Consider the following 26,814-nt stretch of genomic DNA (forward strand, 5'->3'; position numbering starts at 1 on the left):
TTTGAAGACTTCTGTCTGCCATCCACATGGACGTCCCGGGGATGCTGCGGCTTTGGCTTCCAACCTTAGCATTTCTGCTCTGGGGCTGACCCATTTCTGTGAGATCTGTTCATTTATTTAGAAGAAAAGCTTCCCAGGAAGAATGAGGAAGACCCACTTGGATATGCACATTAGAGTTCCTTTTTCAGGGGCCAAGTGGCAAAAAAGAAGAACCCTCCGGGGGTTGGAGCTATGCTGTCATCATGGCCCTGGGTTAGAGGCAGCTGTTCTCTCACAAAACAGGGCTGTGTGCCATGTCATAGACCCGCCCTCCTGCCTTGACCCCGAAGTCACAAGCCTGGCATTGGGCCCTGGGTCTGACACACCTCGGCCCAGCTTGCTCAGTGCCCTCGAGGCCTGCCCCGGCTCCCCAGTGGGCTTCTGTGTTGCAGAGGGCAAGTCTTCACATCTCACCTGGACACCCCTCTGTTCTTCAGGGAGCCTTCCAGGATGTCTGTCTCTCCAGACGACCTGAGCGTGGTGGGGAAGTCCAAGAACATGACGGCGAGTGAGTGCTTCCAGTCCCGGAGCACCGTCCTGCAGGGGCAGCCCTTTGGGGGTGTCCCCACCGTGCTGCTGCTCAACCTCACGCTGTGGGTGGTGAGTCCTGGGCATGCGGGGGGCGGGCAGTCAGGCCTCAGCCAGAGTGGGTGGTTGAACTCTCCCAGGTGACAGTGGGAGTGTCTGGACACAGCCGCCGTGATGGGGACTGCCTGGATGTCAGGGCTGCCCGGGTGGCCTGGGTGGGTGGCGGGGGGTGGGGGATGGACCCGGAGGGACAGGCAGAATTCCACGATTCTCTTCTGTCCATCGTTGTCCAAAGGTCCACCAGGCTGGGACCATTGGCTGCCCTTCTCTGTCCCCTTGCTGATGTCTGCAGGGGCCTTCTTGTCCTAGAGTTCTAAACATGTCACCCACTCCTCCATTTGACAAACCCCGAGCCTCTGCTCTGTGCCTGGAACCCCGAGCAGAAAGGGAGGGCCACTACCCTGACAGAGCTCCCTGCTAGTGGGGGTGCTCCCCGGGGACCTCGGGAACAAGGCCTCCCCCACGGGAATGCAGGCAAGGAAAAAGTGTCCATGGCCCTCCTGCCAGTGTTGTTTTCCCTGGCCGACAGCTCATCCTGGTGGTTTACTCCTTCCTCCGGAAAGCGGCTTGGGACTACGGGCGCCTGGCCCTACTGATACACAACGACAGGTGAGGGGCAGGGCAGTCCTGCTGCCTACTGTCCTGGGGAGAACCTGCTGCCATGTCCAGCATGCAGCCCTGCCTGGTGCCCTAGCTGCTGCGTCCTCTCGTCAGCAGGTGGCACCTCACACCCTCCTCTGCCCCTCCCTGCCCTCCCTGCAGGCAGGGACTTGGAGGGCAGCCTTCTTGGGTACTTTTCTCTGGTCCCAGACTTTCTGGACCCCTAGGCCGAACTCCCAAGGCGCGCTTTGCGCCCGGCCACTGGGTGATAGCCGTCTGTGCCTGGAGCTGTGTGCCCATGGCAGCCCTGTCCAGGGAGTGGAGCAGGAGCCAGTGGTGTCTGAAGCCTCTTCTCTCCCTTCCCGCCTCCCTGCTGCCCTCCCTCCATGCAGCCTGACGTCACTGATCTATGGGGAGCACAGCGAGAAGACGTCCCCCTCGGAGATCTCCCTGGAGATGGAACGCAGAGACAAGGTGAGTGCTGGGAGCGCATGTCCAGTGGATATCCTGGCGCCGGGTGGGCAGTCACGTGCACAGGACACAGGAGGGGATGGCTCTGACCCTTAGCCAGACTCAGCCCCTCCCAGCAGTGTGACCTTGGCCGATTCCTCAGCCTCCCCAAAGACTCAGTTTCCCCACGTGAAAGATGGAGCTATTAACCTTACCTACCTCCAAGGGTTGCCAAGTATGTGTCAACTCACGATAACCTCTTAGAGTTTTCAGTTACTGTTTCTTCTTTCCTCGAATCTCCAACCCTTTCCCAGTCCCAATCCAGTCCTTCTCCCCACCCCTCACTCTGAGCCAAGGACTCACTCCCATTTGCACGGATTTGTCACCTGGCAGGGACTGCCTCCGTCTCCCGCATCCCCCTGGCCCTGTGGAGCCGGCCCCCTCCTCTTTTCTGAGGAATGCCAGCTCCCCACCTGAATTCGTTCATTCATTCACTTGGCCAGTTGCTGTGGCAGCTGCTGTGTGCCAACCATGGGGCTGGGAGTTGGGAACTGAGTCCTGTCTCAGGACTGTCTTCCGTTTGCGGGGACGACCAGACAGGTGCATACAGAAAGGGCATGGAAGGTGCTCGCAGCACGGGAGGGGGTGCGTCTGAGCAGTGGCCAGGGATGGCCTTGGGTGGTGAGGACGTTTGGGCAGGGCCCTGAATGCAGTGAGAGGGAGCCCTGAGGACATCCTCGGCTATCATGGCTGAACCCACAGGGAGGTCTGTGCTGCTGTCACCCTCTCCCTTTCCCCTGCTCTCCCCTCAACCTCCACCCCGTCACTCCACCCCGACAGCCCCCAAGTCAGCAGTGTTCCCTGTCCCTGAATGCACCGTTGGCACCTCCTCGGCTCTCTCAGAAGCACACACCCTGCAGACTGCCTTTTCCTCTGGGTAGCTGGTCCCAGTTGCTCAGAGACACTGGGCTCTGGGTTTTTCTTCCACTTTTGTCTGCTCCTCCTCTGTCTTCCCCTGTCCGGGGTCCCCTTGACTGACCCTGATCTCTCCTTCCACCTCTCTGGGCAGTGGCTCCCACGCTCACAGCTCCCTGGCCACCTCTACACAGATACTTCTAAATTCCTTTCTCAGTCAAGTGGAGTGGCTCACGCCTGGAATCCCAGCACTTTGGGAGGCCGAGGCGAGAGGACTGCCTGAGCCCAGGGTTTGAGCCCAGCCTGGACAACTTGGCGAGACCTCGTCTCTACAATAAATCAAAAAATCAGCCGGGTGTGGTGTTGCACGCCTGTGGTTCCAGCTACTTGGAAGGCTGAGGTGGAAGGATCGCCTGAACCCAGCAGGTCAAGGCTGCAGTGGCCATGAGCATGCCACTGCATTCCAGTCTGGGCGGCAAAGAATAAGACAACAATTCAAAAAAAAAAAATTGGTAAAGTAGAAGAATAAGTCACTGTACATATGGGCATGTCAACATATTTAGGAAAATTAAAATTAAGACAAAAACAAGATAATGTGATTTTTGTACACGAGATTAGTAAAAAATTATTTTAAAATGTCACTATCCAGTCTCATCAAGCTTGTGAGAAGGTAGGCCCTCTCCTATATCACTTCCAGAAATGTAAATTACTACAGCATTTTAGAAAGCAGTTTTACACTTTCTATTTCCATTCAAAATACGGATAAACTTTGACTCAACTTTTCATTTCTGAGACTTCGGTGTACAGAAAAAAGTTTTAAATCATTAGACTTTATGATTATTGCATCATTGCTTTTTATTCTTTATTCATCTTTCTTCAAATTAGGTTTGCAGTGTTACAGTTGAAAACTTGAGGAATGTTTTGAAAGCAACAGATGCTACTAAATGCATATTCCACTAAAGTGCACATTATTGAAAAAAACAGATAGTTATTTAAATAGGATCGCGTGAATAAAATGTGCATTTTATATACTATTAATGTTCATATTTTACTTCGAATTATGTAATTTTAAAATATTCTGATTTTCTCTTAAAATTTGATAAAGATCAATAATGTTGACTTTCACAGATACCATTGGCAAAATACAGCTGAACAGTTTGCTGCAAACTTTTCTGAAATGTGAGACTGATCCATATTTAAAGTCTAAAAGATTTTATTGGTTGCAGCTGAAAATAATTGAAGAATATTCCTTAGATCTCTAATTACTTTGGTGGGCTGTGGTATACACACAGATGTTTTTATTAGCATTCATTGCATGTTTTAAATGTATAGTGAGACTTTTTATTGATAAAGAATGTGAGTTCAGATGTCTTGTCTTAGCATAAAGAAATTAAACCTACAATTGAACCTTATGAACCCATGACATCAAGTTTGTTTCTTTTTCAGATATAAGATTTCTTTTTCATAAAACATATAAAAGTTCACGTAATCTTTATAAATGTAACCCACCAGTATTTTACATAAGGGCTCTTTGAAGTACCCAATTTATTTCATCAGAATAAATTGATGGGTAAATAGACTAAGACAATAAAACAATAGAAAGGGAAATTGGGTGACTGTCATAAGAAAACATTTAACATATTTGAGAATTGAGACTGACTAAAATTGCAAGTGACCTGTAATGGGTAGCCATAAATATCCACAAAATTTCCTTAATATGTTTTAGTTTGGCAACGTTTATATTTAAAATGTAGTAGCATGGCCCCCTATAAGCTGTGAGAATGTGAAATAAGAAATAAGTCAGAGGGCAAGATTGGATGAGCAGTTTTAGAATTGCCTACATTAAAATGAGAGAGAGGCGCAGTGGCTCACACCTATAATCCCAGCACTTGGGAGGCTGAGGTGAGAGGATTGCCTGAGACCACAGGTTCAAGACCAGCTTGGGCAACTTACCAGGCCTCATCTCTACAATAAATCAAAAAACTTAGCCAGGCGTGTTGGCGCGTGCCTGTAGTTCTAGCTACTTGAAAGGCTGAGGCAGAAGGATCGCCTGAGCCTAGCAGGTTGAGGCTTGCGGTGGCTGTGAACGTGCTACTGCACTCCAGCCTGGGCAACAAAGTGACACTTTGACTCAAAAAAAAAAAAAAAAGATGAGAGAGAGCAAGACAGAGAAAGAGATTTTAAAAATATGTGTATTTAGATCAATGGCAGTATGGTTAGAATTAATGTGTATTTAGCAAACAGTTCTATTAACTGTACAACAAAAAAGAAAAAGAAAAAAAGGCTTTTAGACATTTTGTATGCTATAGGAAGTTGAACAAGTCAAAATAAGGTCTTATCTTGCCTCTTTTATGGCCTCAACAAGGATGAAACCTCTATTTCTGAAGGTCAAGTGTGCAATTTACGATTTCAAATGAGTGACTTTATACAGAGAAATTTATTACCTCATTTATTCACTAAATATTTATTGAGAATCTACTTTGTGTCAAGCACCATGCTTAGTGTAAAGGACACAGCAGTGACTAGAGGCATAGATCACTGGCAGAATGTGCATCCTTTTTATTTCTTGTTTAGTCTAATTCTATCGTTTTTTAAAAATATAAACTTGGAAAACTTTAGCGTGTCTCTATGTAGCAATATTTGGTTGGTTTTTGCAATGCTATAGTTTTTGTGGCGTCAAGAAGTTTGTTATCTCAATTGATTAAGTTAATTTAGAAGTGGTCTGTATAAATATTGAGGATATTTGAGGAAAAAAGAAACATAATAACTCTCTTTCACATAATTACACCCACATAGTCTCAAAAGGCTGAGTGGAAGCAATGCCATTCATCTATCTTCAGAAAAGTATATTGCCAGCCAGGCTTGGTGGCTCAGCCTGTAATCCCAGCACTTTGGCAGGCTGAGGTGAGTGTATTGCCTGAGCCCACGGGTTCGAGACCCGCCTGGGCAACTTGGCAAGACCTCATCTCTACAATAAGTCAAAAATTAGCGGGTGTGGTAGTTCCAGCTACTTGGAAGGCTGAGGCGAAAGGTTCGCTGGAGCCCAGCGGGTCGAGGCTGTGGCGGCTGGGAGCAGCCACTGCACTCCAGTCTGGGTGACAGAGTGAGACTCCAACTCAAAAATAAATAAATAAATAAGAAAAGTGTATTGCCAATCCTAGTGCATCAATCTAAAGAGCAATTTTAACACTTTTTTATTTTGACACAATAAGAGACGTTGAATGCAGTTCAAGTTCTACCCTTTTTTCCATTTTTCAGACTGTGTTGTACTCTAACTTGGAGGTGATTTTTTTATCACCAGGGAAATATAATATTATTAGTTTGAGAAACGAGGCTACCATGGTGTTCCCTTGTGAATAGTACTACGAATGAATTAGGACTATAATCCTGTTTCTGTAGAAGATTCCATTAAATGATTTTAAAAGCGATACATTTTTTGTCACTATTTTTCTTGCTTCCCAATATTTACATGCCATCATAGTTAAACTGTTTCTCCCTGTGAACCAACAACAAATATTTTCTGTCTAATCCACGTGTGGCTTGTAACTATGAGTAATATTGTGAGGAATTTTGCATATTTACTTTGACTTGGATAAGATTAGCAAGACACTTATGGTACCAGAACATCTTAGCCAGTATATTTAGAAGTGTAATCTGTTCCTCATATTGACTCTTTTGCTGGTTAAACTATGGACCCTGATTCCTATACATTTGTTGTGGCTTATCACCATTGACATCTAGAAGGGACTAAGTGACTAAGTATCTTCAGTGATGTGTTTCACATTCTGTTTCCTCTGGAGTGGTCTGTAATGGAAAGAAAGAATTATGTCTCAAATGGTTGTTCTGTTGAAAATTACTTTAAAAGCACTCAGCTCTTTTCCCTGGTTTCTCTTTGAAATCCTCTTTTATGATGAATGATATTCAACCTTCTTATGTTAGTGTTAAAAATAATACATACTACCTGCCACTTAGCACATTTAGTGGGTGTTTGGAAGAATCTTTTGACTGCATTTAAGGAAACCATGCTGAATTAATTAGAAGCCTGGGTCTTTTTTTTCAGTTAGTGCCTGTCTGTAGCTATAGACCACCACATGTTTCCCATCCCTTTGCTCATGGTTTGATTTGGAATGTCTCATTTTGTTTATGAAAGGAGATATATTCAAGATACCACATTCCCAAATGCTTAGATTTATAACAATGCTTTAATGCTAATGTGAAAACTACCCAGAGATCAAAACTATGGTATAACAGGCCATAGCTAAATTGAGTGAATTCTGTGAAATCAGAGTCAGCATCAAATAAAGATGAACTACTCTGACAATTCAGTTCAAGTTCTACCCTGTTTTCTTTTTTCCAGACTGTGTTGTACTCTAACTTGAAGGTGATTTTTTTGATCACCAGGGGAATATAATATTATTAGTTTGAGAAATGAAGCAGCCATGTTGTTCCCTTGTGAATAGTACTACGTATGAATTAGGACTATAATCCTGTTTCTGTAGAACATTCCATTAAATTTTAGGAATTTATGTCAGGATATAGCAAAATGCATTCATCGGCTTAGGAAGTTTGCTAGCTTTGGCATTCAGCGTAAGTTTAGTTACCACAAGTGTACAATTAAGCAACAAGACACAACAACAGGCTTTGAATTTTAATAGCAACTGGCAAAGTGCTGAATATATAATTAAACCAGTGGAGATGAAGAATTAATTATAAATTTAAACTATGTGCAAACTAGCTAATATCAAGCAAACAGTCTCTATAATTTCCTCTATTAATAGATGTAATATATGTATACATATATATAAACAAATGCTTATATACATACCTACCTGTATGTATGTATATATGTGTGCACACAAACACACACATGTGGCAGTATTTCTATACAGTCTTTAAAAAAATGCAGGCATCTCATGTCCTTGAAAAAGATGCAAGAGATTATTTCTTCCTCTTCTAGTTATAAATTAGCTAAACTATTAGGCCATGCTTTTTGTTTTTAATTTGGAAAACAAGAACCCTTTTTTCTCAATCCTATCTCCCCAGATGTTGAATAGTTTATGCCTATGGCAATTATTCAGTCAACACTGCTGAAAATATTTCTTAAATGGAAATTCCACTTTACTCTCACAAGTAAAAAAAAAAGGACATATAAAAGAGCAAGAGGTTAGTAAATATCTGACCCTCTGTAGGTATTTATTATGCAAAAACTTCCCATTCTGAAGTATATTTGAGCACCAAAATAGTTTACAATCATGGCTGCATTGATACGTAAACAAAATAAGCTTTTAGTGCTATGCCTATTTAGAAGGTTTAGAAGAGTTTGTATCTATTTAGAAAGGTACAGAAGGATTTGTATACTGTGTGAAGAATTCTGCCTCCTGATTATACTGGCCCGATAGCAAGTAGGGGAGACAACAGAGCCTTGAGTTACCCAGGCTAGACCCCAACCTCAGGAAGTGAACATCTGCCTTTTCTGGTCTGCAGTTTCTTTCTGATGTGGTGGCAAAGAAATCAGACAAGTAATAGTTAACCCACTTACAAAGAAGTGACCAGAATTTGTGAGAAAACCACAGGAGAAGCACGGCTTCTAGAAGGTCTTTATAAGTATGTAGTTTCTAAACCCTTTTTATGAATAACTCAAGTCTTTCTTCTTTATCTTAATTTTGTGATGTAAATTCATCCCACACTACTCCCAAAATCTTCCCTCAGGAACTCTTGTGACTGCATATCTAATTACTGTGTATTTAAAAGTGCATGTCCTTTTTTACTCCATAATGTCATTATCATGGAGAAGTCGTCCCATTTCCAGGAGACACAGAGGTGGCTTAGGATAGGATAACGTCAGTCTTAGCTGCCACTTTAATTCTACTTGCATTTGTTTCCACTTTGTTCTTTGGTTCTCTCAAGTATTGTGGTTGAAAAACGCCAACGTCCTATAGCAGTTCCTCCTGTTTTTCTTTTCTTGTTTTGTCTCATCCTCCACAAAATCTAGCTGATCTCTCAAATTTCTTCAGAAATCATTAATGCAAACTTATCATTAGATGTATGCTTTTCTTTTCCCTTAAGTGTCTGAATTCTTCATCTTATTAATACTGCCTGTGTGAGTTTCCTGTGGCTGAGGTAGCAAATTTCTGCCCATTTGGTGGCTTAAAACCAACATTGATTCTCTCACAGTTCTCAAGGCCAAAAGTCCCACATCAGTTTCAATGTGCTGAAATCAATGCATCAGTAGGACCGTGCTCCCTCTGGGGGACTTAGAGAAATATCTGTTTCTTGCCTTTTCTGGTTTTTGGCATCCCATGACTTTGGCTTCACTCTCTGTCTGTGGTCACATTGGGTTCTCCTCTTCCTGTGTTCTCACATCTCCCCCTGCCTCTCTCTCACAAGGAGACATATGTGATGGAACTTGGGTTTTAGCCAGATGATACAGAATGATCTCCCAATATCAAGACCCTTAATTGCATCTGCAAAACTTCTTTTTTCCTTATAAGGTAACATTTGCAGTTTCCAGAAATTAAGACCTGATATCTTTGGCAGCCATTATTCATCTTGAGCATTTATTAATCGTGATCAAACACTGTCATTCTCAACATTGGATAGTTAATTTCTCCCAAACCTTCTCCAGCAGCACTGAAGTACCTCCTATTTCTTTGCAATCTTAGATTTTACAGTAGTGCAGGCCACTTCTACCTGTTTGAGTTTGGCAGCAGAATGCATTGATAGTTGGCCTTATTTTAACCCAAGAATTAATCTCCTAAATGTCTAGATAATTAACAGATGAATGAAGGCAAAGATTTATTGGAAGGCCCAATACAATAAATAAGGAAATGCTTATTAAATGAGTGAAGGAATTAATTTCCATATTCAGAAGAACCTTGAGACCTTTTATATCTCCTGGAGAAATCCTTTTTTTTTTCCAGTGGATTTTCCAAGAACTCAGTTTGCTCTCAGACCTGCAGAATCATCCTGTATGAGCATGGGAGTGTCCCTGAGTCTAGGAATATTAAATAATCTCGAATTTCTTACAATAGGAAATGTTCATAAAGCATACAATAGAAGATGCAATTGAAAAAATATCCTATAACTCTCTTGGGTGAGAATTCACCAGCAACTAACATATATAGTACTTACTATATATCTAGTACTTTTACAAGTGCATGACTTGTTTCATTAATTCCTACAAAACCATATAAGATGGTGGGATAAGCAGACTAATGCCCCTCTCCCCCGTAAGATGTCCACATCCTAATTCCCAAGATCTATGACTATGTTACCTTACATGGCAAAACAGATGTAGCATATGTAATTAAATTAAGGACCTTGAGATGAGATTACTCCGGATTATCCAGGTGGGCCAAATGTAAATACAAAAGTACTTCAAAGTAGAAGAGAGAGGTAGAAGAAGAGGTTGGAGTTATGCAATGTGATAGGGACTTGACAGTCATTCCTGGCTTTTTCAGAAGGAAAAAGAAGGCAAAAGTCAAGAAGGGCAGGCAGCCTATAGAACCTGAAAAGGTGAAAAGGTGCATTCCACTCCTGGAGCCACCATAGGGAACATAACTTTGCCAACGTCTTCAATGAGACCCTTGTCCGACTTATAAACTGTGAAACTATAAGATAAATTTATGTCGCTTTAAGCCCCCAAGTTTGTGTTATAATGCTGATTGGACATTAATACAGGAAAAATGAGAACATTTGTGAAATCTCATAACAATTAGGAAAATGAGTCACAGAGTCTGTGACTTGGCCTAGGGTTAGACAGTTAGGAAGTGGTAGAGGAGGAATTCAACTTCAGGTAGTCTGCTTCTGGAGAGAATGTTCTCAACCTCATGTCAATATGCCTCTTAACCTGTCTACAACCAAAAACTGAATTTGTCTCCTGAATTTCGACCTCCTTGTCTCATAATGGAACTCCTTGCTGTAGCTGTAAAATTCTGACCCTCCAGGGACCTGCACCTCCCAGGGTGAAGCAACGGAACATCTGGTGCTGCTGACACAAACTTTGTGCTTCTTTCCCCTTGTATCCCTTATCATAACAGTTTCTCTGTTACTCCTGCCTCCTCTCCTAAACTCAGGATAGCTATAAGAGTCTCTTTCAAGATGGCAAAACAATGAAATGGGAATACTATACTTCTCTATTGCTAAATTCCTGCTTTCTCAGACTTCTCCTGCCGCCACTGTTTCATCTCAGGCAACACAAGTTTATTCAGGAGGCAGGAATGGTTCTTATATTCATTTCACACATTACTAATGCTGAGGGAGATTCAGTGCCCTGTCTGAGATCTCGGGAGTAAGTAGTGGGAACATGACCAGTCTGCTCTCATTCAGTGCCTGTGCTACAATTGAAAGGACAAAGGTTTTAAGTCTATAGAGTTGGTTTGAGTCTAAGCCATAGTATTTATTAGCTTAAAGATTGTGGAAACATCACTTAGTGATTTTGATTTGAAGAAACTGCAAAATGGAGGCAAAAAGGTCACTCCCTATATTTGATATGAGGATTAGATAAGAGAAGGTGTTAAAAAGTTTTCCTCATGACAGAAGTTAACTGAGTGCTAATCGTTTTTGAAATCTTAGACTCTAAACAATTATCATCATAACTGTAAAAAAGGAATTGGCAGTGGTGGGAAACTGCCAGGGGAGGGAGGGGGGCACACTTCATCAGTAAGGGTACCTGATCTCAAACCAGGTGAAGTGGAGACCAGAGGAAGGCCCAAACTTTACCTGTATGATGGCTATTTGTATATCAAATTCTGAATGGTACCTCACATCCTTAAAATTAAAGAAAGGAAACAAAAGATAGGTTACAGAAGAAAAAAATAAATAAATACATCTTACGCTCTCTTGAATCTAGAGTCTACTGTGGGTTAGTGATGAGATAACTCAGCCAAGGCAGTTGTTTCTGAAATTCTTTCAACTCTAGCATATCCTGGCATTCACTACAGCCCTGAGTCATCAGTTTCCTAATGAACTATGGATGTTTTTATGATGATGATGCTAGAAATGGGTTTTAAATATGGAAAATTCTTATTGGTTTTTAATACCTTCAGAGCAATCGAAGAGCGAAAACTTTGAAGAGTGTTTGGCAATGCTAACTAGCTAATGTATTCTTGGTTGGTATAAGAGACATGTAATTTACTACCTTTTAAACCACTATGAAAACTCTTCTTTTCAGGCTTTCAACGTTTGTAATGATATAATTTTTACTTTCTTATTTTAGTCAGTGCTTCTTTGTGAATCAAACTCAGGAGAAACCTATGATAGCACACAATATGGTATTGCATACAACTGATTTCACACAGATTCAGTCCAAGTTGATATCACTCTGCTCCTTGACATGTGCATTTTAAAATGCTTTCTCCACAGGGATGTATAAAAACTGGAATGACTGTGAGCTAGCTGGTTTCTGTTTCAACTTCATTTATGCTTTCTGTAAAGTCTCTTGGATGGGAATATTATTACTTCTTAATTCTGCTTTTAAAAAAAAATTCTGGATGCCAGTACTCACCTGCAATTAGATCTATCTTCCAGACCAGGGATAAACAGTGAAAGCTTGGATGTGGAAACACCAGAAACACAGCAGTTATAGACCCTGAGAGGCAGAAACCACACATGAGTTTTCCTGACCTTGACTCAGTTTGTGCTCAAGAGTTTCTAATGCCTAGTAAGACACTGATAATGCATTTCCAATGGGAAGACAGGAAATGTATGGGAGAACCAAGATGGAGCTACTACTCTTTGCTTTCCCTTCCTGAGCATATATATAAAAATAAATGCAAACAAAGAAAACCAGTAGAGAATTTTTTAAATATGCTCCTTCTATTTTAAAGCCAGAGATATTTTTATCTCAACCCTGCAAGCATAATTGGAATAAAATTAGAATGTTTGGAATTGAATTAATCCATGGATTAAACCCATCTATTTGGGAGAGCATGGTTATTATGGGTCTAATCTAAACATCAGTGCTGGCCACGTGACTGTGTGTTGTACTGAGTGCTATATGAATACTAAGAATATAAGATGTCTTTTCAATCCTCAGTCTGGAAACTTCATCATGATTATCAGGTAGACTCAGAAACAGTATGAGGCATGCTTTCCTCACTTGTCAAAGAAACAAAACAAAGCAAACAACAAAAACACAAACAAGAAAAACTTTGTTTTGGATTTAAAGTCTTCGAAATAGTTCCAGAAATTGCTCGACAGTTAATGAGTATCACATAGTCACAGAAGCAGTTACGAGGGATGAGTGTGTTCTCTTTTAGTGACTTGGAGGCAGGATCCAATGAGCATATTTCACTCTCAATGAGCAGTATTACAGAAATGATTTCCCATACTCTGCTTGGATCAGTTTTGTAGAAGCAAACCTATTGACATTTTGGACACATTGAGATCTGTAAAATAACTTATAGTCGGTAGTGCAATCACTGCATCAAAACAATTGTAAATTATCTCATTATGGCTGTTGTTCTTTCTAAAAGAATCACAATAAGATACATATATGAGATATGGGTGTGTGTGCCTGAAATCTATATGTGTGTGTTTTGTTTGTAATGTATGCAGTATTTATATGAACGAATTACAGTTGGGAGATTAAAGGAGTAGATTTTTAAATAATTCAGATGTGACACTGAAATCTATATTTTGACATTCCTAGAGTGAGCATACCAGTGGACTGCATATAAATATATATTTTTGGTAATTAGCCACTTTGAAGATGTTTTGCTTAAATTCACCTCTAATAATTTGACATCTGAAAGTAGTTGAAGATGTCTTATAGTAGTGAAGACCTACCTATATTGGCATGATTCAATCAATGAAACTAAAGTGAAATACGATGCCTTGGTTTCACTTCTTCTAAGTGAGCAGTGATTATTAATTTTGTATTTCATAATGATGGTTTCCATAAATGGTCTTAAACTCATAGACAATCTGAGTTATAAAAATACCTTAGGTTAAAAAAATACTGTTTTTACTATCAAGTATTTCTTTAAAAATAAACCAAAAATTAATTGAGGTTATGAATTTCAACACATGCTTTCATGGGTATTTCATATATATGTGTATATGTGTGTGTGTTTGTGTGTGTGTGTGTGTGTGTGTGTGTATTATGAAAAAACTTACTCTTTCTTGAAAATAAAAAAAACATAAAAAGCATTTATAGAAAATAAATCTTAGATGGCGTTAAATAAGAATGATATACTATATTTGAAAATATAAATATAAAAACATACTTATTTTGGCTAAAATAAGAGCTAGTAACAAGTTCATATAAAATTTTATTATCCTTATTTTACTTAAGAGTATTTGTCAATGTATTACCTCTGGTAACTGTTTTGTCACTAATATCAGGCTATGTGCATTTTAAATGTAAAGAAAGATATTTTGCAGCACTACACAAAATCTATTTTGAAAGTATGACATCTACTCTCTAAACATTAATTCTTGAAAGTTAGCAGTTAAAACAGAAATTTCTATGTATAATTTTATTATGTATTTATAGAAAAATATAAATTTCTTACTCTTCTAATTGGGGCTGTTATTTTTTAAGAATGCATATTATCGTGTAAACATATTTTATTTCTTTCAAATTAAGGTGTACTGTTTTAATAAGTGTTCATAAGATTAGACTACCTCTGTATTTATGGTATCTTTATCTAGTAGTTATTAATATGACTACTGAGGCAATTGGTTTTGCCATATCACTTTGAAACGATACATGTCAGAAAAGTCACAGTGATATTACTATACATCAGTCAATTAGATTCTCAGCACATTAAAGTTATACATGTTGCAGACATATGTACAGATGACTCTGTTACCTGAAAATGTCATACTTAATTTTAAATGCAAACTAAACTTAGAAAATATCAGAAATGTGTTGGTTGCATCAGTTATCAAGTTTATCTATCAGGTATCAAATTATATACACCATTTGAGGTAAAGCCACCAATCAATCGCTTCTACTACATAAGAAAGTAAGACATTTCTATTTAATTTGAAACAAATATAAGATAATTTTGTGTTCTTTCCATTCTACATGTTACATTTTAATGAAAAAATATTTGAGAGCTTTGCATATGGGACATGGGAAGTTTTAGGTGATGAATAAAAGTAAATACAATTAACCAATAAAAACTTGAGATTTAAATAGAAGAGCTATTTCATTGGTTTATGATCTGGAGACTCAAAATTTGATTAATGTCAGTATGGGTATTTAGTGATAGAATAGGACAAATGAATCAAAGTGGACTCAATCTAGTAAATTTCTGAAGAATGTGCCTCAGGATAAAGCTTTCTTGCTGGTGTTCCTGTGAGACAGGGAAAATTTAGTGATAGAAGAGTATTCAATTATTGGAACATTGAAAGAATGGTAGGAAGAAAAAAACTAAAAAAAAATGAATATATTCATGGCTACATGTTATAACTGTGAGAAAGTTCTAACTTTTGGAATGCATAATTTCTATTCTACTTTATTTCAAAAGATGATAGAGGCAACTTAAAATGATAGGTATAATATGCATTTGTATATAAAATGGATGATGACTTGGCAAAAAGATGTGCTTACAAAATATGACAAGGACATTGCATAATCAATTGGCATAGCCTTATAAAATACTTTTTAGAGGACTCCTTGTGTTGTCTTTTAGGGATATATGTGACATAATTCTTGTTTTACGAATTTCATCTTCATGTCTGGGAATGTCAAACTCAACCCCCTTATAATTCTCATGAGATGCTGCTGATGTAATTTCTTCCTTGAATGGAACTATCTCAAGTTAAGTGCATAACCACCTTGCAAATAGCTTAAGACACTTGTATCTTTTCAAAATATTTTAATTTTTTTTTTTTTTGAGTTGGAGTCTCACTCTGTCACCCAGACTGGAGTGCAGTGGCTGCTCCTGGCCACTGCAACCTCGACCTGCCAGGCTCCGGCGATCCTTCCGCCTCAGCCTTCCAAGGAGCTGGAACTACAGGCGCGCGCTACCACGCCCGGCTAATTTTTATTTATTTATTTATTTATTTTAGAGATGAGGTCTTGCTGCCCAGGCGGGTCTCGAACCCGCGGGCTTAGGCAATTCACTCACCTCAGCCTCCCAAAGGCGCGGGATTACAGGCTGAGCCACCGAGCCCGGCTGAGTATTTTAATATTAATAATATCTGTCCCATCTTCTTTAGGTTTGTGGATAAATACTGCATCCTGATATACCTCAAAATCTGACTCAGGATGCATACTTCATATCAGAGTAAATTTTCCTGAAGCATTAACCATAGTGATCAGTATTATTCCATAATATTTAAGTAAGATAGTAGTTACCACAATCTGTTCTAGTATTAGTAATAGCTGGCAAAGATTGTAAATGTAGAGACAAAATTGATAGTATTTTTTTTAGTCAGGATCTCACTCTGTTGCCGAGGTTGGGGTGCAGTGGCACCATCACGGCTCACCACACACTCAAACTCCCAGGTTCAAGTGATCCTTCTGCCTCAGTCTTCTGAGTAGCTGGGACTTCAGGTGCACTCTGCCAAACGTGGCTAATTTTTTTTTTGTAAAGATGAGGTCTCACCTGTGTTGCCTAGGCGAGTCTCAAACTCCTGAACTCAAGCAATCCTCCTGTGTTGGCCTCCCAAAGTGCTGGGATTATAGGAGCCAGTAACCACGCCTGGTCTAGTATTTTCTTGTAGCTCCATTATTTCCACATAAGAAATTTGGTTAAAGTCATAGATTCAGGATGATGTTGAAATCCTTATGTGATAGGAAATAAACAAACCATTTATACTTCAACAGTCTTTACTTCTGACACCGGACGTGGATTTTTTCACACATGTCAATTCACTGGTGGATAGCAACCAGGTATCCTACAATTCAGTTCTGTTCTAATACTGTCTTCCTGGAGTTAGTTTCAGATTCCACAGGGCTAGGTCCTTTAAGACTAGCCCCCACTTCAATTGCTAATTGCAAGTCCAAGCTTCAGGAACTTCTGACCAAGCCGCTGTAAATTGTGGCTTTCCGGGACCCCTTCCTTAGGTCTACTATTTGCTACAGAGTGGCTCAAGGAATTCAGCGAGACACTCACTATTGCTGATTTATGAGTGGGGACCTCCAAAAACCTGGAATTTATTTCTTTAAAATTGTGTATTCATTCTTACATGTTTAAACTTCAGTCCTCTTCAAAGGAGTCTCTATTTGAGGCAATACACCTATTGAGACACTTTTCCCACTGCTCAAAACAGTTTTTGATTGCATCAATTTTGATGCCTTTAAGTACTTTTGCCGTTTTTGTTTCACCTCTTCCACATTGGCAAAACATTTCCCTCTGAGGGAGACCAAAACCAAAGTGTTTTCATCTGGGGAAACTAAAAATAGTCACTAAGGGTGAGATTGAGTGAATAGGGAAGGTGGGGCACGGAGGTCATGCTGGTTTTGGTCAAAAACTGCTGAACACCTTATAGGTGAGGTGAGGCTGAATGCCGAAACCCTCGAAACATGCAGTTGGTTCTTTTGGCAGCCAGCTCCTGTTTTAAGTATCTGGGAGCCCTAAATATCAGTTACCTCAACTGCACACAGTAAGACTCAGCATCAGAGTTTGGAGATTCCAAGGATTTTAGGAGCTATGGACCAGGAAATCTGGACTAAGACCAAATATATTTTATTATAAAGCATAATATAACAATCCTAAAACTATTTTATTGTCAAAAATTCATTTATTATAAAAAAAAAAAAAGATTGACATAGTAATTCAAATATCAAGCAAAAGTAGTGACATTGTCTTAAGAAGGAGAGAGAATAAAGGAATAATGATTGAGGAGACTATGGCTGAGCAAACTTGCAAAGAAACCACAATATATTATTCAAGAAGTTTGATGTAAGAAATTCGGAGAACTCAGGATATGTATTAAAAAATCAACGATAAACTCATTTTATTCAAAATGCTGAAAACCAAGCAAAGAAGAATTCTAAGGGCAGTCAGAAAGAAAAAATGAAAAAGGGTAAACTGTAAAACTTAAGCTGAATTCTCAATAGAAAGTGTGAATTCTGAAGAAACAAGACATCATTATTAAAGTGTTAAAAGAAAAAGTCAATTTAGAATTCTATGAAGAGAAAATATTTTCTTCAAAATTAAATTTTAAATACCTTGGACTAATAATATCCAAGCGAATGCCTCACCAGCAACTCACTATAAAGTATATTATAGGAAATTCTTCAAGGGGAAATAAAATTATCACCAAATGGAAGCACATAACAGGATAGAGGTATAAAGGATAAAGAGCAGAGTTTTACAGAATACCAACTGTGTTAAATGCTTGCATAAATGTTATAATATAGTATTAATTGTTTACAAATAATAAGAGCAATAATGTTGTGATTCTCATGGAATTTATAACATATTTCTAAAAAATTACACACACATGCACACAGAAAGAGAGAGAGAGAGAGAGAGAGAGAGAGAGAGAGAGAGAAAGAGCAGCTTATTTGAGAACAGTCTGTCAGACCTCAAACAATTAAATGTTCAATAGCCATACGACCAAGCAAGTCCACTCCTAGTCTTTTACCTAAAGAAATGCAAACATATGCCACACAAAAACTTGTATAAAAATGTTTGTGGAAGCTTTATTCGTAATAGCCCAAAGGTGAAAGCAACCCAAATATCCATGAAGGAATGAATGGATAAATAAGAGTATATTCATACAATGGAATATTATCTAACCATAAAAAAAAAATGAAACTCTGACCCATGGTACAGCATTATGTTAAGTGAAATAAGCTGGGCACAGACAGACAAATATCACAAGTTATCACTTATATGTGGGAGCTAAACAAATTTATTTAATGCAGATAGAAAGCAGAATGATGGTTATCAGTTGCTGGGAAGGGAAGTTAGGAAGGGGAGAGATTAAGAGGAACTGGTTAATAGGTACAAAAATACAGTAAAATAGTAGAACTTGAATCTAGTGTTCGGTAGCACAATAGGGTGACTAGAGTTAAAAATAATTTATTGTATATTTAGAAATAACTGAAAGAGGGGATTTGAAATGTTCCCAATACAAAGAAATGATAAATGTTTGAGGTGATGAATATCCCAATTACCCTGATTTGATCATTACATATTGCATTCTTATATTAAAATATTACATGTACTTCATAAATATGTGCAAATATGCTATGGCCATTTATTGGAAGACTCAATACTGTTAAGATGTTATTTCTATTCAAATTAATCTAAACATCCATTAGTAGCCAAACCAAAATCCAAGCAGGCTTTTTAAAAATAGAAATTTACAAGCTAATTCTGAAAATTAGATGGAAATGCCAATGTTATTGGAAGACTTTAACAGTTCTCAAGATTTCTTATGAAAATGTTGCAATGAGACAGTCGGTGCTTTTGGAGCATAGATAGACAAATTTAATAATGGAATAGACTATTAATCTAAAAAGTTGTTTGACAAATATATTATTTCCTGAATTATTATAAAGTCACCACTGCAATTCAGTGGGAATGAAATGGTCTTTTCAATATAAAGGTGCTGAATCAATTGTTTACCTATATGAGAAAGAAAGAAATCATAATCCCTACCTAACACTATATACTCACAATATAAATGAAATTATGGACCTAAATGCAAAAGTTAAAATAAACAAACACAAAGTTTCCAAAAGAAAATATAAATAAATATCTTGATGACCATGGACTAGATAGTTTTCTTACTGTATATTAAAAACACTATACACTTAATAAAGAATTGATCAGTTGACCTTTCTTAAAATTTAGAACTTCTGTTTATGAGAATAAAAAAAAGCCACAAACTGAGAGACTATATCTGTAATACTTATATCAGCAAAGAACTTATGCCCAGAGTATTTGAAGAATGCCTATGAAACAAGAAAAAATAGTGACAAATTATTTTAATATGAGCAAATAAATTGAAACAGGACTTCACAAAAAAGAATATCCAGATAGCCAGTAAACTTTGAAAAGGTGTTCAGCACCATTACTCACCCAAAAAAATATTAAAACCACAAAGTAATATCTCTAGACACCCATCAGAATTCCTAAAATTAAGATGTTGAGAGTATGTAATTTTGGCAAAGATGTAGAACAGAGAGAACTTTCATATTTGCTACTGGGATGCCAATTGGTATAACCATTTAGAAAAAACAGTTTGACAAGGTCTACTAGTGTTAAATACAAGTATACATTAAAGTATAGCATGGGCCAGGCTCAGTGGCTCAGCCTGTAACCCCAGCACTTCGGGAGGCCGAGGCGAGTGGATTGCCTGAGCCCATGGGTTCGAGATCAGCCCAGGCAACTTGGCAAAACCTCATCTCTACAATAAATTTAAAAAAAAATAGTTGGGCATGGTAGTGCACGCCTGTAGTTCCGGCTACTTGGAAGGTTGAGGCAGATGGAGCATAGATAGACAAATTTAATAATGGAATAGACTATTAATCTAAAAAGTCTAACAGGTCAACGCTGCAGGTGGCCATAAGTGTGCCACTGCACTCCAGCCTGGGTGAGTGAGACTCCAACTCAAAAAAGAAAAATAAAAAAGCATAGCATGTTCACTCCTGGGTATATAGCCATATAGCCGAGATAGGAGTGTTTATCTCTGCTAAAAATGCATGTAAAAATAATGTTTATAACAACATTATGAATAATAGTCCCAAACTGGAACAACTTAAAGTTCTATCAATAGTAGAATACATAAATAAATTCTAATATATTCATACCATAGAATACTGCACAACAATGAAACTAACACACTTTTGATACACACAAGAATTTAGATGGATCCCACAGAGATGATGAGGATAAAAAAAAAGACAGACACAAAGGAATACATCCTCAATGATCAATATATGAGTTTTTAAAAATTTAAAACAGGCAAAACCTATGACAGAGGTCAGAATAGTGCTTACCTTTGGGGAGAGAATATTGACTAAAGGGAAGCATGAGTCTATGGTGCTAAAAATGTTTTATTTATTGATCTGGTATTCGTGTGTGTGTGTGTGTGTGTGTGTGTGTGTGTGTGTGTGTGTGTGTGCATGCACTGTGACTGAAGCTATAAACTTATTATTTGGGCACTTTAATATGTGGAAGTTATACTTCAATAGAGCAGAAAAAAAGAGGGTGTAACCATAGCCTTAGAAAGCACTTTAAGTGTTTCTTTTCACACTCACTATTGCATAACCATTGATATTTTCTCCATTTATGTCAAAATGTGATATGTTTTGATAAGCTTTTAGTATGAGAAACTTGTTATTTTTTAAGTTGAAATAAATACATTTTAAAAATATTAACTAAGTCTTTGCTGTACTAATTCAATTCAGAAGCACAAACTGGAAGTAAAGACTTAATCTTCTCCTTGGATGATTTTTATCTTATTTCACAATTATAATTTTATTATCTACCATAGTTTATTTTATTTTAATCTATATTCCCTCATTCTTCATTGCAAAAATATTGAAACTGTGTAGGACTAATCTACTCACCATTGATGTTATACATAAAAACACCTTGTTTTAAATAGTATATCTGCTGAAAAGTGATTTTTTATTCTTGTACCGTCTCATTACACAACACAACATCATTTATTGATATAATGTGTTTTGTCAAGCATCAGAAACATTTGGTTCATTGATATATTGCTGCTGTTGTTTCTCTGACATTTTATATCCTTTGGGACCAATGAGCAACTCTCAAAGGCATGTCCCGTGGTAGCTTTATATCAGTGTAATTAATTCTCGTCTTAAATCTCTTTACATGCTGTCAGCCAAGAAATAGCTAAGAAAAGCTGATTTACTAAAAGCTATGGATCCTAGATGACAACTATGATGAGCATAAAGTTTAGGCTCAAGTACCACCCTTTTTTCTAATTATAGAACCTGATTCTTGGAATATCTGTCAGTCACATACATCAGGGAGGCCCTTGACATCAGAGGGAGAGGTGCATGTCTGGGCAAAAGTGAGGATTTAAAGTCCCAAGATATAAGACATAAGACATAAAGGCACGTTATCTCTCTTATCATAGACATATATTTGATCTATGATGTATCTTCAAAAAATTCGAAAAATCTACACTATAATAGCTTTGGGAGTGAGTGAGGAGCAATGCTACAAAAAGGGAAATATCTTCTTTATTTCTGATGCCAGAAATAAAAATCAAGATATTTTGAAAAGCTGAAAGATTTGATTTCACGTCTTGAAGTTATGCCATATGATTCCTTTCCTATTTATTTGCAATTTAGTTTTACTTGTAAAAATACTGATAGGTAGGACTTAATGGAAGTTAACTATTCTCCTTACTAAGACATGGATGCCTCCCCTATTCACACTGAGTCTATGGACCCAATTTTGGTGCAAGATGCCCCACTCCTGCACATGGTTATCATAAGAGACCTCCAGGCTAACTCATGCCACCTTCTGGGGTTTTCCGTTTATTTAATTTTTTAATTAAAAAATAACTGCCTTATAAATAAAATAATCTTGGCTGTTTCTTTCACATCTTCTATGTCATCATTTTTTGCTGAGCTTCTGAAGATAATTTAATTTCTCACAAGTGAACACTTCAATTAACTTAAGAAGTTGATGGTATTGGTGAGTTTTCTAAACTCTCTGAGCTTTGCCTTCCTCTCCTTTAAATTTGAGATAAACTACCCTTGCCTTGTAAACTTTTTATGAAGAATAAATGGGTACAAAGCCTTGGCGTATAGTAAACGTTCACCAAATGGTTGCCATCAATTTTGCTTTCTTTAATTGTTAAATGCCCCAAAGGACCCAGACTGTAACCTGAGCAGTAAACTTTGTAATATGTGAACGGAAGAAATGAATAAAGAAGTAGTTTTTGACTAGGGGAAACAGATGAGTAATATATAGATGAAATGATATTGGAAAAACTAGACAGACTGGAAATCTTATTAATAAAACCACATGAGGTGAGCTTTGCTTTGCATAGGGATCATTGCATTTTAAATGTTCATGCTCTGCTTCCTTTGATAAAATAGATATTTGTTAAAAATAGACATTTGTTAAATTGATTAAACTGACAAACCATTTTGGAATAGTTAAAAATGTAACTTGTTGGGAAATATTGGTGGATTGTCATTCTCCTTAGGATACTGTTAATAAATATTAAAACTCTCCAAATCATTCAAACACTTGAGTATAGTTGCAATATCCAAAAACATTCTACAAGAGTTTGAAATGAATGTATGGTTGTGCGGGTACCCTTCCCTATTGGTTTCAGGCTTGCTTCAGTTGACTTTAGCACACATATACATATTTTTCAAAGGCCTTTAACCATTATAAGAAAGCTGAAGGGTTGACAGAAGCTAGTAAGGAGTATATTTGCCCAAAATATTCTATATCGTAGAGGGAGTATGTGTTTTGGCAGTCACTTAAGCTCAAGTTCTTTGGAAGAGCCAAAGCTGATAGAGAAATGTGTATAGTGTGGTTGGGAATGATTTCTTTGTCAGAATGGTGTAATTTGGTTTTGATCCATCCAAAGAAGTTTCAAGAGAAGCCCAAACTAGTATTTCAGCTCTGACCATGTGACAGAGAATATTCTTAGTGGACTCAAGCTTCATTGAGCTTTTGAAGGTTTCATGCATTAGCAAATGTTTTTCCCCTTGGTTAGAGCATCTTCCAGTCATGGTCTGCATCTTACTCACCTTGACTTTCCAAGAGTCTTGCTCACAGTTCCAAATGTATGATAAGCACTTAATTAATGCATCTTAACTGGGTGAATGAATTAGCAAGTGAGTGAAGAATCATGAGGATAATGCACAATTTGTTTAGATCACTTATTATATATACAATGGTGCATGATAACTAATACATGATAACTAATAATTTTACAATCTCTGCTTCTCTCCTGCTGTTTCAATCACCAAAATCGTAACTGCTGATCCTCTATGAGACCAAATGATAGAAATGTTTCCCAGACTCACTTTTGCTAGGAAAATTTTACTCATTTTCTCTGTTTTACAGAAAGTCATGGTCATGCAGTAGCTGGATTCTAGTGACATCCAGAATGCTGATTAAGTATAGAAGAAGAAAACCAGCAGTGACTTTTAATAGAGCACCTTCATCCAGAAATTTAGAGGCTAAATTTAAACTCTTTATTTCTCCAGTTCCTCTCCAGGAAAAAAGGAAGACAATGAATTGAAATAAAAAATAAAAGATCAAGTGCCTTTTCAAAGAAATTATTGCAAAACCAAGTAATAGTAATAACAAAATTGTGTAACTAAAGATATATTAGACAAAAAGAAAAAATATAGTTTGTACCTTGCTTTTCTGAATAACATACCATTTTTGTATATGAAGAGGACTCCCCAAAAGTAATCAGTATTTACATCTTAGAAAAAAAATTTATATTTAAAGTTTATTCCAGGTTTTAAAAATTTCCTTCTGTACTTCAAATTTTCTTTGTTAATTAATCAATTGGAAGACAAACTTCACATCTATTTAGTACACGAAGAACCAGAAAAAGAGAGGTAGCCTTTCTTAAGAAATTATTATAGGATAACCCCGTCGAGTCCCCTCCCACTGTGGGAGCCTTTGTGTCCTCTTAATAAATTCTGCTTTCTCACTTTAAAAAATAAAATAAATGATTACAAAATGAAGTGGGTGTGGGCTCTCTACATGTTGCCAGTATTCCAGGTGCTCATTGAGAAACAAGGCCCTATGATCCTGAGAGATTATAACCATTGATCAGCTCATGTTCAATTTTGGAAATCTCTAGTTATAAAGTTCTCAAAACAAGCCAACAAGAATGCTCTGTTAGTCCTTTCTCAAAATGCTTTGAAGATGAGAGGAAGAGGCAAGTGAGATGTGGCCTTAAGCATTTCCTTTGAAAGAAGAAAAAATTATTTTACATAGCTTTTAAAGCCTGCCCAAAATTGATTTAAAAATTAGACAACATTGATTTTTAAAAGTTAAATTTAGTGAAGTAACAACTATGCTTAACATTATAATAGATAAGTTTTTCTCTATTGTATTATGATTATATTTGTATTGAAAGAAAAGGATGATTTTAAAATATACTTCCTCTATGTGAATATGTGTAACATTTATTTTCTATAAAAATAAATATTATAAACAATATGTTGGATTTCCTTATCTTTTAACCTACAGTGTTGTAATAAGACATCTATTTTGTAGAATTACATTATACATTAGAATATAAGAAGGTCAATGAAGTATAAAAACAGCATATTTTTCCTAATTAAAATATATAATAATCATGCTGCGAAGAGCTGAATTTTTTGTTATCCAAAGTACTGCTTGTAATCTGTAATTTTTTATTCAACTCTCTGTAGCTATAGGGCTTTTTATGTGATTTTGTTTTATTAAATGACTTAGAGAAAAACAGTGGCCCAGGTTATTATATTTTAGGGACTATGTTGATACTATATTATTAATTAGTCAGTTGTATAATTTCACTTTTAGATGAATTTTTAACTCCTCTCTTTCACCATGTTAGGTGGGGGAAGGAGAGAAAGAATTTCCAAAGATCAAAGAGTTAAGTATTAAATAAAACTTTTAAATCTTAAATCTTTCTTTGGATTTCAGGTAAGTCAACTTTTTTACAGCCTTCATGATAATGCCAGAATAATCAAGGTTTGAATTCAACTGTTGATTCAGATGAAATTCTTTTCTCTCCGTAGTTAACAGGGCTTATCTCGTCTCTCACTTATAACCCATCACCCATACCTGTTATCACTATACTCCTTAATTTCTTTTTCATGTCACTCTTGACCTTTGTACACTCAGACACTCAGAATTAAGGAGTTACTTCTTGATAAAGTGCCTAGGAGAAATTTACATGAGGAAGTATTATCCCAATGGTGAAGCCGTCCTCTTCCTCCAGCACGTTGGATGAGTTGACTAGAAGATAAATACATCCCTTTTAAGTCAGTGAAGGGAAGAAGGCATCAGTATGATTTTATTGCCTTTTGCCAAAGTGTCTCCAACCTGCCTTTCTCTTGTTTCCAGTGCTTCTTTATATGTAAGTTTAAGGGCAACCTTAAGTACCTGTAACTTCAGCTTCGTAAAAGAATCCTAGGTGGGCATCAGGGTCATTAGTGAACTGTTGGAGGTTCTCTTTGATTGGCCCCCTGGAGGTACCATATTGCCCAGTCAATGAGCACTCTTTAAAGACCTAAGTCTTGACCACTCTTAATAAACCTATTTTTCTTCTTAAAATTACTTCCTAAGTGTCTTTCCTCCACTGCGTTTCACAAATATCTCTCATTTGTCCCAGGCTTAATGATTCTCTCCACTCTTCTCTTGCCTTCACACAAATTCAGTTATTAGAATTTCCCACAAACATGAATTCTTAAGGTGAATTTCAAATTTTTCTTCCTATCCGCTCAGATGGTCAGTATCCAGGTCTAGTAGCAAAGTCACTCTTCCTCGAACTCTCTTGTAGAGTTACAAAACATACTTTCTTCCACTTGACAGCAGGGGGATCTCTATCCACATGAAAAGATGCCCACCTTGTTGGCACAAACATACTTACTGCCAGAATAACCATCAAGGACACTAATAAGTCTGCTTGTGTCTTTTGTTGGCCTTGTTTCTTTTCTTTTTTTTTAAATTACAAATTACTTGTAAATCTGATGGCTAATTAAGAGTTACCAAAACCATTGTGAAAATACAAAGACTTATATGCAAATGTTTATAGCCATATTATTCATAGTAAGCCCAACACTAGAAACAACCCAAATATCCATCACTTGAATGAATAAACAAAATGTGACATATCCATGGGATGAAATGCTTACTTACTACATTCCCATAGGTATACCTTGAAAGCATCATACTAGGTGAAAGAAACACGGCACGAAACACTAAATATTGTATGACTTCATTTATGGAAATTTTCCACAAAAGATACAAATATAGACATGAAAAACAAGTCGGTAGTCACTGAACTGGCCAGGGATGGAAGTGAAGATTGACTATAAAGCGGAGACATGAGGAAACTTTTGAGAATAACGGAAGTTCTAAAACTGAATTGTGGTTATGGTTGTGTGATTGTATAAATTTACTAAGACTACTTGAATTGTACCCTTAAAAGGTAAATGTTGTGGTATAAAAACTATGCTTCAAGCTGTTAAAAATGGTGAGGGTACATTTTTAAAGTCACCAAACTATGTTTTTTCATCACTTCATTTCACATACTTTCCAGGTTAAATCCCTTCCCCTCCTTTTTTCCCCATTC

The 26,814-nt window shown here is 37.6% G+C and overlaps 1 protein-coding gene across 1 annotated transcript in view; it reads left to right on the forward strand.

Moving 5' to 3' along the window:
- The first annotated feature begins 478 nt into the window (after positions 1-478).
- FGF14 (fibroblast growth factor 14) overlaps positions 479-26,814 on the forward strand; it is a 121,818-nt gene continuing 95,482 nt past the window's right edge. The window contains exons 1-3 of the mRNA XM_008048633.2: positions 479-639; positions 1,157-1,236; positions 1,620-1,701. Coding sequence (XP_008046824.2) covers positions 490-639; positions 1,157-1,236; positions 1,620-1,701 — 312 coding nt within the window. The 5' untranslated portion in view covers positions 479-489. The remainder of the gene's footprint in view (positions 640-1,156; positions 1,237-1,619; positions 1,702-26,814) is intronic.

The sequence above is a fragment of the Carlito syrichta genome, unplaced genomic scaffold, assembly GCF_000164805.1.
Source record: "Carlito syrichta isolate Samal-C Ts95f unplaced genomic scaffold, Tarsius_syrichta-2.0.1 Scaffold126448, whole genome shotgun sequence".
NCBI classification, from domain to species: Eukaryota; Metazoa; Chordata; class Mammalia; order Primates; family Tarsiidae; genus Carlito; species Carlito syrichta.